Below are 12,816 nucleotides of genomic sequence, written 5' to 3' on the forward strand. Positions count from 1 at the left end.
CAATGACACCCCTGAGCTGGGAGAAAAGGCATTTCACAGATTTCCTAAAGATCAAGAGACTGTGTCTAACAGTTTGCCTGGAAAACAGCACGGCCCTCATCTGAGAACAAGAGGATGCCTGCCTGGCCCTGTTACTCTTGAGAAAATACATCTCCATTTGGAGGAGAAAAAAAAGTGGAGATGCAGGGAAAGTCAGTCAGAATTAATATATAAAATCATAAAAATACACTTAAGCAAGTTATTATTTGTTCAGGATTCAGACGAGTCTAACTGGAGGCATGAAATATCTTTATAGAGTCAACAGCAGGTTTGAGAGTTTCTCCTTAATCCCTTTGGGAAGAATGGGATCAAACAGATTCTCCGTCTGGATCTGGTCACATACCGTGAGGGATGATGCTCTGCTCCTAGGGTTTCCGGGCAACTGACTGGTGCGGGCCGGACACAGGAAGGCTATTTTGGAACAAGGGAACCCCTGGCCCCAGAGGACCCCTCGAGCCTCGGCACCGAGCTCTGTGGGGCTTGCTGCTCCGGGGCTCACTCCGGCCAACATTCTGAACCAGGACTAAACGAATCCCAGAATCTCATCAACTACAGGAATGGACTCTCCACAGCTCGGCCTTTATTTCTACCTGAGCCTCCTGGGGGCTGCTTTGACTTCCCAGAAAACACTTTTTATGAAGTCCGTTAGGATACTCTTTCCCTGAGGCTGGCCAAGCAACACGGCTCAGTCCGCTTAATTCTATAGCCCAAAGGCTTCAGCTTCTCTTAAGTATGGAAAAGCAGAGAAGAGGGAGGAAATTCCTAAACACCTAAGAAAGGAATAAAAAATCCCTGAGCAACCAGTGATAATGCTCCAGCTGAAGAAAGAAGCTGAATATATTCAAAGCCTCAGGTATCACCTGGGGTTTACATTTCAAATCAAATGAAAATGGTCACAGTCGTTTACACACACGCAAACAGGGAAAGGGTCTAATTCTCCGAGCTTTATTCCTTCCCCAATCTGTAAAACGGAGATAATTTCTCCCTCAAAAAAATGTTGGGAAGATTAAATGGGCTTATGGACGTTACGGAGCACTGTGGACGTGGAATGATGCTCAGACTCCAGGAAGAACTGTTAGGAAACCCATTACCCCTGAGCTCTCCTGCCCACTCATTACAGACCTCCGCTACTCCCACAGGTCAAGTGTAAGCATAATGTGAATTCCACAGACCACACAGAAAACAGTGATACATGTAAATATATAAGTACTCAGAACAACTAGAAGAAAATATGTGACATTTAGTGAACATCCTTCGCATGAAAAAGGGTTCTTACACAACAATGAAGAAAAGACCTAAGAGTGATCAAAGGATATCAATAGGAAATTTGCATAAAGAATATACGGGGCCAATAAATATGCAAGAAGATACTTCACTAGAAATTGAGAATATACAAAGTAAAATAATACAGAACTTGTACCCCCTATTTTAGGGGGGGAAATCCACCCAAGGAAAATCTGGGAAGCTAGTATAGGAGTTGGTGCCCAATGCAAAGCCCCTCCCTGTGGTATTTAAGGATCTTAAAGCATTTCAGTCAGCTCCCATCTGTTCAGCCTTAAGAAGGATGAGTCGAAAAGCCCTGCCCAGGTGACAGAGCTCCTGTCAACTTTCCTTACTGTTTCATTCTTGTATGTGAATAAGCAACCGAGAAACACCAACCATTTGTGGAAAGTCTACAACACGGAAAAGAGAAAAGTCAAAGCAAAGGAACAGAAAAATAAGCAGTTCAGAGAATAAAAGAAAGTGTGCAAGAGTGGTCCTTATCTTTTAGAGATACACAGGGAAATCCTTTTGGATGAAATGATATGATAACTGGGACTCCACACCCTCCAAACCAGGCCAGAGCCCTGCTTCAAGATTTTTCAAACTGGAGTTACAGTTGGTTCAGGAAGAGGAGGGAGGTGTGGGTAAGGAATACCCCTCTCCAATAGAAATGCTGTGTAAATGGGTGCCTGGGCATTCCTTAGGGCAGGAGAGAATGAAGCAAAGATGAGACTGATTCCCTGGGGCCCACAGTCTCTACCTGCCCGACTACTGACTGTTCACCATCTCCTTGGATTCTGCGAGCTACCCCAGGGTCCCCTCAGTAAACCTTTTTTAGTGGGCACTAGTTAAAAATGGGTTTCTGTTACTGGCAATAACATGAGTCCTGACAGCCAATACAAGAGTCAGCCTGGAAGGTATGGTTTCAAAGAGGCTGGGCTAGCATTTCAGCTACTTCATATTTGATCCAACTAACATCTACTGAGTGTCAATCACATGCTAGGCATGGTTCCAGATGCTGCAAAATACAAAGGTAAGAAGGACATAGAGGTCTATGGATCTTAGAAAACTGCGTCTATCACCAGAGGCTTAGAGAATATAATTGAGGGAACTCTTGTTCTACCAGAAGTATCTAACATCTTTGAAGACAAGATGGAGACGAGTCAGTAGCATCTAACATCTTGGAAGACAAGTACACATTTTAAATGATCCTAGTTAGTTAAAACTAGTTGGCGACATAATCTAAAAACCTAGACATTTTAAGTGACTAACTAGGCACAAGTACAACAGAAAAAAAGGGAGCAGCAAAACCAACGACGCAAAGGCCAAAACGTGTTACAACCTCAATGGCGGTGGGAGTCTGACGATCGTGGCCATTGCTGGTGATAAGACAAACTCGAGACTTAGGGATACCGCCGAAACCATCTAAGAATCAGCGGCTCCAAAACGTCTGCCAGATGCAGAAAGCTGGGAAGTGAGGACAACAGAGAGGACACTTGTTTCCCTGCTGGGTTTTCCAAAGTCTGTTTCTAGGACAGACCTGGGAAGAATCAGATCTTCATTAAGTGGCAGAACATGCCAGCTCACAGCTCAAAACGTCTGGCAGAAAGCCACTGGGCGCCCACTTCTGGCGGACACTGACAGTCGCCAAACGAGAAAAGTCCTCGGGCTCACGTCTCAGCTCAGGAGACCTGCTAATACGCCAATGTCCCCGCAAGACCTGAAGGCCAAGGTTACAGGGTCACGGTCAGTGGTGACGGCGACGTTACGTCTGATACCGACTGGCTGTTTCTGACAGGGCAGAGACAAGAGTGTACAGATCACTTGCGAAAGCCCTGAGATGAATGGGCCTTTTCACTGCCTTCTTCTCTCAAGCCTCCTTTGTAGGGAGATGGAGGAGGCAACAAAGGAGAGATTTATCATCACGAGCCCGTCCAGCAGCTGTTTTCTTGTTGTCCCTTGTTTAACTTCTCTCAAGAGAGCAGAGTTATCTACCCAGCTAAGCAGGTGTTTAAGGCAGGTGATTTTGTTTCCATTAGTTTTCTGAAGTAACAGTAAACCAGACAAGAGGGTTATGTCATGTAGTCCTGGGGAAACTGCAACCCCGAGCAGCTAAACCCTGGGTGCAGCAGGACGGGGCGTGCCCACCCCCTGCTGCTCTGAAAACCTTCCGTCTCTAGCTCTCGGAATACTTGGAACTTAGCAGTCACCAACCATTCCCACCCTCGACATGTGGATCGTGTTTAACAATGTGTTAGATGGAAGGTGAGGTTGGAGGCTTTCAGGTTTTGGGGAGAAACCAGATTAAGAAAAGCATTATCTTCAACACCCAGATAAACCATTGCATTAATAACTATACTCACAGCTTCACGTTCCACGCTACTGTGAGGGAGGTGAACATATACCATGAAACATTTCCGTTTTCAATTTTACGCTTAAGGCTTCCCAAACCTATGAATCTAACCTCCAGCCCTGGAGGGACCTCCCTCACTTCTGTGAGCTTCTTTGAGAAGGCCCACAGCACGTGCCCTCCCCCTGCACCACAGCGGCCCATCAGCTCCAGGAAGGAGGGTTTCTCTCCTCACTGTAGGCAGCATTAGTCACTGGGGGCCGAGGAGAAGAGCCCACCTCCTCACACAGATGATGATCTGACTCACGACTTCTCCACCTTATGATGGTGCAAAAGCGATACACGTTCAGCAGAAATGGTACTTGAAATTCTGGATTTTGATCTTTTCCCGGCCTAGCAGCATGCGGTCCCAGTGGCTCTCTTGATGCCGGGCAGCAAGCCAGAGCTCCTGATCGGCCCCGCAATCACGAGGGTAAACAACCGACACGCTGACAGCCATTCTGAACCCAGACAACCACTCTGGTTCAACTTTCAGTACAGTGTTCAATAAACTGCATGAGACAGTCGACACTCTATTATATAATAAAACCAGGCTTTCTTTGGGCTGATTTGGCCCAACTGTAGGCCAACATCAGCGTTCTGAGCACGGTTAAGACCAGTGAGGCTAAGTTAGGGTGTTCTGGGAGGTTAGATGTATTAAATGCATTGTTGACTTAGGATATTTTCACCTTACAATGGGTTTATTGGGACATAACCCCACCGTTACAGGGAAGACCTGTACTAGACAAAATCCTGAAGCTTTTCATGCATCAGCCCTTTCCTTACCTTTAGTTTTCTCCTACTGTAGAGCCATGTGCACCAGGAGCAAACATTCGGTGACACATTTCTTTCTCTTTACCCAGGTAATCGCTGTAGTAGCTGTTGGGAGAAATACACAGTAGTTAGAGAAGGGCTGTCTCTGTGGGAGGTGACACCTGGTGGCTGGAATTCTCCACTCAGGTCCAGAAACACCAAAACTTCAGCAGGCCTTAAATCGAATCAGGAGTGAGTGGAAGCAATGCTGGGGAGTGGGGGGTGGGGGGATAGGGGAGGCTCCCGAGGGCTGTTCAGGAAGTCCTTGGACAAAAAGCGCACCGTCTGCAAAGATGGCAGCCTCGAAGGCCGGGAGCCGCTGTCAGTGAGGCTGCCCAGCAGAGTCCTGCCGAGCAACACCTCACACTCAGAGACCTCAAACTTACCTTGAGATTTTCCTGCTAAAGAACGGTCAGACTCCAAAATTTCTACACCTAACTTGACAGGATATTTATAAATACCAGAAAGGAAATTGCTAGAAAGTGTTAAAGGCCTGAAATGCAAACAATCGGATCCAAATAAGAGGTACACACACCTCAGACCTTTTTTAATGGCAAGAAAGCTTTAACTAGCAATCTGGATTAAACATTTAAAAATGTTAACAGGAGTAGAAAAATCTCACCAATACAGAGGAACCAAAGAGCACCAAACAAACAAACCCAGTGGTTATAATATGAAGTGATGGAATTATCGGTGATTAACTATGTTGAAATTTTCAAAGTTTTCTACAATGAACATGTAGCTTCTACAATCAGAAAAAGTTAGATTACTTCAAGGTTGGTATCCACATCACCTGAGTAAAAAGAGCGTCACCCTAGGGTATGACTAGACCCGAAAGAGCCATTTCACATCAAATCAGGATCTGCAGTCAGTTGAGAACAGCAGTCCTCAGCTGGTGGCGAGTAGGGAAGAATATCTGAAGAACACTGCCCTTTCTGCAAGTCACACTGGCCGCCTCTTTAAGGTGCTTACTTCTGGGGCAGGACAGGGAGGCAGGCGATGGTCCAGGCATGTGTGGTTTGGAGGTCTGTCCTACAGCCGCCCTCCCTTCTGCCCCCCCCACAGCCTGGGAGCTGTGGGTCAGAGTGCCGAGCACTTCACAAAGCCAGCTCTAGGGGGCGCCGCCTCCCAGCACAAGCCTGGCAACATCAAACAGGCCTACACCCGAGCGGGCAGGCCAGAGTGGTAGCCACACCACACGTTCCTTCCTCTGTTTGCACTCCTGCAAACACAGGTCTCACCTGGCCAGCTTCTTCAGCTCGTTATTGATGTCGTGATTGAAGGGCTGTTCCTTCTGGGCTCGGACTAGAAAATCCCGGGCCTTCTGATACTCAGTCATGAGGAGGCAGGCCTGTCAAAAGGACAAAATTTTAAAAGCACACTTTAGGAAAGACAGCACTTCTGCAGTGCCCAAGCTGAACACCACTGCTGCCTTTCTTCGGGCATTCATTCCCAAGTCCCTGCCCTCCAACTCACCTGTCCACATCGGAAGAGGGCCTTGGTGTTCTTTTGGTCAATGACTAGAGCCTGCTCTCCATAGCGCAGGGCCATGGTGGGTCGCTCCAGCTTCAGGTACGTAAAGGACAGGTTAAGGAGAACAAGCAGCTTGGCGGTCTCCACCAGGAGCTGCTCTTCAGCGGGTGCTGATCGCCGGTGGAGAAGCAACAAGGCCTGTGGAGAAGGAAGACAGGAGGTCAAGAGAAGGTGGTCTTATATATAGCAAACCCTAAGAACACACACACACATACACACAATTAGTGCTAAAAAGTGAGTTCAGCAAAGTTGCAGGACACAAGATCAATATATGAGAGTTAGTTGTATTTCTTTACTCTTGCAATAAATAATCCAAAAACGAAATTAAGAAAACAGCTTCATTTATAACAGCATCAAAAAGAATAAAATAAGTGGCAATAAATTTAAAGTGTAACACTTGTAGACTGAAAACTATAAAACATTGTTGAAAGAAATTAAAGAAGATCTAAATAAATGGAAAGACATCTCATGTTCACAGATCAGAAGACTTAATACTGTTAAAATGGCAAGAGTGCCCAAATTGTTCTACATTTTCAATGTAACCACTACCAAAATTTGCAAAAATGGACAAGCGGATCTGAAAATTCATATGGAAATTCAAGAGATCCTGAATAGCCAAAAAACATTAAAAAAAAAGAAAGAACAAAGTTGTAAGACTCATACTCTCTAATTTCAAAACTTATTAATTACCAAGCCAGTGTGATACCCATAAGGACAGACATATAGATCAGTGGAAGAGAACCAACAATGCAGATTGAGAATCCAGAAACAAACCTATATACATCTAGAGTCAACTGATTTTCAACAGGGTGCCACACCATTCAATGGCGAAAGAGCAGTCTTTTCAACAAATGGTGCTATGATAAACGGATGTCAACATGCAAAAGAATGAAGCTGGATTCCTACCTCAGACAGCATACAACAATTCACTCAAAATGGACCACAGACTTAAATCTAAGAGCTCAACTGTAAGACTCTTAGAAGAAAACACTGGTGTAAATCTTTGTGGTCTTAGATTAATAATGACACTGAAAGCACAAATATCTAAAGAATAAATAAACTGGACTTCATCAAAATTAAAAGCTCTTGTGCTTCAAAAGCCACTATCAAGAAAGTGAATGAAGAAAATGACTGAAGGCTGACTGGTGTTTAAGAAAAATTACTGTGGGGACTTCCCTGGTGGTGCAGTGGTTAAGAGTGTGCCTGCCAATGCAGGGGACACTGGTTCGAGCCCTGGTCTGGGAAGATCCCACACGCCACGGAGCAACTAAGCCCGTGTGCCACAACTACTGAGCCTGTGCTCTAGAGCCCACAAGCCACAACTGCTGAAGCCTGTGTGCCTAGAACCCACGCTCCGCAACGAGAAGCCACCGCAATAAGAAGCCTGCGCACCGTATCGAAGAGTAGCCCCTACTCGCTGCAACTAGAGAAAGCCCGCGTGCGGCAACGCAGACCCTATGCAGCCAAAAATAAATAAATAAAATAAATTAAAAAAGTGTATATATGTCAATCCCCATCTCCCAATTCATAAAAAAAAGATATATGCACCTTACGTTCATTGCAGCATTATTTACAGTAGCCAAGATATGGAAGCAACCTAAGTGCCCCAAAATAGATGAATGGATAAAGAAAATGTGGTATATATACACAATGGAACATTATTCAGCAGTAAAATAGAACGAAATCTTGCCATCTGTGACAACACGGATGGACCTAGAAGGTATTATGCTAAGTGAAATAAGTCAGAGAAAGACAACGTCTATTGGTATTTCCCTCCTCTTCTAACAGAGCCTCCATTTCATTCAAAGCAGCAATGTACTAATTAAACCACACTTCCCAGCTTCTAATACATACACCGCTAAGGGCAAATGGACATTTACCACGGGTCTGGCCAATGAGATATAAAGGGAAGCTGGGGTAGGAGGAATTCTGGAAAGCTCTTAATATAAATAAACACACCAGACTCTTCTCCCTTCCCTTCTTCCTGCCCAGATGAGCACATGATGCTGCAGGTTGAACCACCATCTTGGGGGGAAAAAAACCAACAAAAACACGCTTAAGGGCAGCTGAGCAGAGAGACCTATGGAACCTGAATCCCTGATGGCTTTGTGGAACTGCTATGCCAGGCTTTGACTGCCTCCTTTCTTTCTTTAAATTTTATTTATTTATTTATTTTTGGCTGCGTTGGGTCTTTGTTGCTGTACATGGGCTTTCTCTAGTTGCGGCGAGCGGGGGCTACTCTTCGTTGCGGTGTGCGGGCTTCTCATTGTGGTGGCTTCTCTGGTTGTGGAGCACGGGCTCTATGGTGTGCGGGATTCAGTAGTTGCAGCACACGGGCTCAGTAGTTGTGGCGCACGGGCTCTAGAGCTCAGGCTCAGTAGTTGTGGCACATGGGCTTTGTTGCTCCGCAGCATGTGGGATCTTCCCAGACCAGGGCTTGAACCCGGGTCCCCTGCATTGGCAGGCGGATTCTTAACCACTGCGCCACCAGGGAAGCCCTGACTGCCTCCCTTCTTATGTGAGAAATATCACGTCTCTAGTTTATTTGAAAAACTGTTTTTCAGGATTCTGTGGTTTACAGCTGAATGCAAATCCTGAATGTTTAGTGTCACTATGCAAGTGAGACAAAAATCAGAACGCCCCTAAACTCTATCCTGTTTGCCTCTAGCACTTAGGGTGCAAAGTTTGGCACACAGAAAGTGTTTATAATATTTGCTGAATGCATCGCAAGGCCAACAGTGAATTCCTGTCAGCAAAACCTCCACAGGAAGCCAAATCACAATCAGAAGCTTGGTGAGAATGGAGTCACAATTAGATGAATCTCCACTGTCAGAGAGACGTGAAATGAAGATGGCAAATGGGGTGGAGAAGTCAGTAGGTAGAGAACCCTGAACTAGAAAGAGAATTTTAAAAACTTTTTTATTGAGAAACACACACAGTTAAGTACAAAAGTAAGCATCCAGCTCAGTGGATTTTCACAGTCTGAACACACCCACGCAGTCACATCCAGACCCATGACCAGACATCACCGGCTCCCCACACCCTGTGTCCCCTTGCCTAGCCTCCAGCCCTCTGCCATGCGGAGTTTTAAGCAAGATGTTTCTTAACGGCTGTATGTGAGGAGTAGGGACAGAGACAAAAGTCTGTACCTTCTAAAGAAGGAAGTTTCCAGGGTCTAAACGTGTACCTTAAAGCAGTCTTACCCGTTTATATCTCACTTTGGCATCATAGAAACGATTTTGGCGGAAAAGGTAGTTGCCAAACTCCCGTTCAGTAGCTGCCACTTTTAGGACCTTCTGAAGTGGAAACTGATCCTGTTGCTCCTGAGGATCAAAGACAAGGACACCAGCAAGGAATCTGAACGCCACAATGCCAGTGTCGTTACAGCTGTCAGTTCTGCTCCTTTAGGTTAGGAACCTCTGTTCACTGCCACCTGTGTGCCGAGCACGGGGCTAGGTGGCTCTGCAGAAGTCACCTCTGTGAATCCCAACAGAAGCCACGGCAGGTCAGTGCCATTACTGCTCCTGTTCTACAGACTAGAGCCAAAATGAAGTCTACTAGTTTAGTCCTACCCAGAGATGCTCCCTAAAGAAGCAGTTTCTCATAGAATTAGAAACTGATGGAACTTGTCAAGCACAGAAGTCACGTATCAGGACAACCACTCATCCAGCAAGCATTTAACAGGTCTTGGTCCGCCCAGGGCCCTGCTGGTCTTTCTGGCCATGAGGCTCTACCCTTGGTACACATCAGAATCACCTGTAGAGCCTCTTTTTAAATAGATGTCCTAGCCCCACCCCCAAAGATTCTAAATCAGTACACGAGAGTTGGGACCCAGGTTATCTGCAAGAACCTCTGCTTTGTGGAAAGATGAGAAAAAGGTAATAACTCTCACTTGAGGTGGTGACAGTTTAGCTGGGGAGATGTCATATACAGATGTGAACCTGGGGTGGACATCTAAGGCCACACGTATAGCCAGGGTGAGACACCGTAACAAGGAGTGCATGTGACTGCTGGCCATCAAAAGCCTTGTCTCTACGGGATGAGTTAAGTGAGAGGCTACAAAGGAGAGGCAATTTTTAAGTTATGAAGACAGAGGCCATCTGTCCCAGTTTGCCTGGGATTGTCCTGGTTTACACCCAATGTCCTGGTATCCCATCTGGTTAATAGTACCTCTCACTCTCAAGGGTCCTGGGTTGGACGATAAATTATATGATCACCTTAGTTATGAGCTATCAGTGCTCGACTTGCTGGGAACCAAACAGTGTTGAGAAACAAACGTTCCTTGTCTTTCAGGGAGAATTGGCAAACAGTGACTGAAAGGTCAGTTCAGCCTGGTGGTCCGTAACAAACCCTTGGCCTAGCACATGTACCCACACACAAGAGCCAGCAGAACTAAGACAGACGCATACTAACAAGTGGCGGGACACTCCCCCGCTCCCCACCGCCTCGCGGGAGGCTGGGGCGGAATCTGGGGCTGAGGATCTTCAGCAGGGCAGGATAATTACCCAAAACACAAACCCATCCCAACTCTCTGTCAAGTGCTGACATCTGTGCTCCAGAACTTACGGCTGAGAGGACACAAAACTTGTCTGACTCAGCAGAATCCAGGAAGTCAAGCAGCTCGATCTCAAACAAGACGGTAGCGTTTGGGGGGATCAGGGGAGGACAGCCCAGCATTCCATAAGCGTAGGTCGGTTTGAACAGAAACCTGGCCACCTCTCCTCTCCGCATGCTCAGAAGGCCCAGCTCCATGCCCCAAAGTGTGATATCTGGAAGAAGGGACGAAAAATACATGGCGGAAGCTTGCCCAGTATCCTGTCCCAGTGCTATCCATTTCCTCCCCCTTCACGTCCACATCTCTCCACAAGTATCCCAAGCCTTCTGCACTGTGGTCCCAACTCACTTCTCAGCCTTGTTTCCCCCCCACCCCCAGACTCTAACTCCTCCAGGCTCTGCAGCATTCTGGCCTCTACGTCTCTGTTCACGCAGTTCCTTCTTCCTGCAATGTTGTCCTCCTCCCCCAAGGCCCAGCTTCTACCTTGAGTGAACCCTTCTTCAAACTTCAGGGCTCATTTCAAATGCCCCCTCTACCATGAAGTCTTCCCAGCTGGAATTAACTGTGCCTTCACTAAGCACTCCCATAAAACACTGCTTATGCCTCCCAGGAGCTCCATGAGGTTAGTTGTCTGGAGTGTGTCAATCTCCACCATACTGGCCCCAGCCTTTCTAATCATCTGAGTACATCCTCTCTGTTCACCCTGCCTTGTAAAAGAGTCATTCAGTAGATTTGTACTTAGTAAACTAACAAAGAAGAATGCAGCACCCCATGTTTAAGTCAGGATGCAAAGGTTACCTTCCTTGCCAGGCAGGCCATCTCCCAAATACCTCGGTCTCGGGGGAATGTGGAAGACAACGTTTAGCAAAACCCAGCCTCAGAAAAACCAACTTGAAGACTCAGTTCTCTGGACAGCTTTCCAGTCCTAGGGCGCTGCCCTGCATCAGTTCCCCAGGCTGCGGCGTCTTTTCCAGCTCCTTTTCTGAACTTACCCTCTCCAAGTTTCATGAGCCGAGGGGTTTTCCTAAAGCAATTGGAATCAAAAGGCTTGTCCATGTGCTCCAGATACCCGGAATATTTCACTAGGACAGAAAAAAGAGACAGTGGGAGGAAAACGGACCAAAGGCACTCACACCTCCACATCTCATCTCTTTGTCACACAAAAGCAATGTGAGCACCAGATGCCCTTAAACTGCCCCACACCCTGAGCCATAGGAGAAACCTTCGCTCAACGTCTGGATGCCGGCCCTCTGGCCCTGAGGTTGAAGAGCTGGGCTGGGGGGCCTCCCAGAGCCCCTTGTTCACAGTGGTCTCACACTAAGGGGTAGTGAGTTCCCTCGCTTATCCCTTAAAACCCGAGGAACTGCCAGCACTAGGGCATCGCCAGCCTCTCAAGGGCAGACGGCACCCAGGGCCGCACGACATACCGAGCACCGAAGCGTCTGGTGTCACCAACTCTCCAGAACCCTCTCGGATGACATCCTTCAGCACGCCCCGGTCCCCGGAAAGGTCCAGCATCCTTTGACTTAACCGCTGGTACCGAGACTTGTGGGGAATGAAACAGAAGATCTCAGAGTCCTCAGCTGACACCCGACTCCGGCGGCCCCGGCTCCTGACTCCCCAGCGCCCGGGCCCTCACCTGGCTGGAGGCGTCGTCCCTTTGCAGGACTCCCGGGCTCCGGGTGCTGCCCCCCATCTCCGCGCGGCCTTCCTCTCGATTCCGCGGTCTTCTCCCAGCGGAGACTCGGCCTCCCCTTTTTACCCTGCCGTCCGCACCCCACGGCGGCAATCCGTTCAGGGACCGCGAGGAGGCGCTCATTGCTCCACTCCAACCGCAGCCAACCGCCTGCGGGCCCACGCCGGGGCTGGGTGCTGGGGAGTGGGTGCTGGGGGCTGGACCACGCGCCAGGGGATGGCCGGCAGGGCACGTGACAGGGCACGTGGTGGGGGGCGCAAGGAGCTTGATCCCGCGCGAGTTGAGGGCTTGCAGGGCATGATGGGAAACGTAGTGAGGACCCACGGAGCATGACGGGGCACGTGGAGCGTAACTGGGCACATTATGGGGGTGTGCAGAGCAAGATCAGGCATCCGGTGAGGACGCGAAGATCATGACGGGGGCCCGTGGCAGGGGCGTGTGGTGGCACGTGGCGAAGGCGCAAGGAATGGGACACGCAGGTGGTGAGGAGCAGCAGTGGGGCACATGATGGCCAAGCTGTGGGCACGT

The 12,816-nt window shown here is 48.0% G+C and overlaps 1 protein-coding gene across 2 annotated transcripts; it reads right to left on the minus strand.

Moving 5' to 3' along the window:
- Window positions 1-4,479: 4,479 nt before the first annotated feature.
- On the minus strand, window positions 4,480-12,288 carry FKBP6 (FKBP prolyl isomerase family member 6 (inactive)). Of its 2 annotated transcripts, XM_060033144.1 has the most exons (8): window positions 12,232-12,288; window positions 12,020-12,137; window positions 11,585-11,674; window positions 10,604-10,806; window positions 9,241-9,360; window positions 5,981-6,175; window positions 5,746-5,855; window positions 4,480-4,570 (listed from the first exon to the last, which is right to left on the minus strand). In XM_060033144.1, exons 1-8 carry the CDS (start codon window positions 12,286-12,288, stop codon window positions 4,480-4,482), a joined length of 984 nt encoding a protein of 327 aa, XP_059889127.1. The 2 variants fall into 2 exon arrangements, with proteins under 2 accessions (XP_059889127.1, XP_059889128.1); XM_060033145.1 differs by lacking the exon at window positions 11,585-11,674.
- Between the last annotated feature and the right edge of the window lie 528 nt (window positions 12,289-12,816).

This window comes from Delphinus delphis, chromosome 15, assembly GCF_949987515.2.
Source record: "Delphinus delphis chromosome 15, mDelDel1.2, whole genome shotgun sequence".
NCBI classification, from domain to species: Eukaryota; Metazoa; Chordata; class Mammalia; order Artiodactyla; family Delphinidae; genus Delphinus; species Delphinus delphis.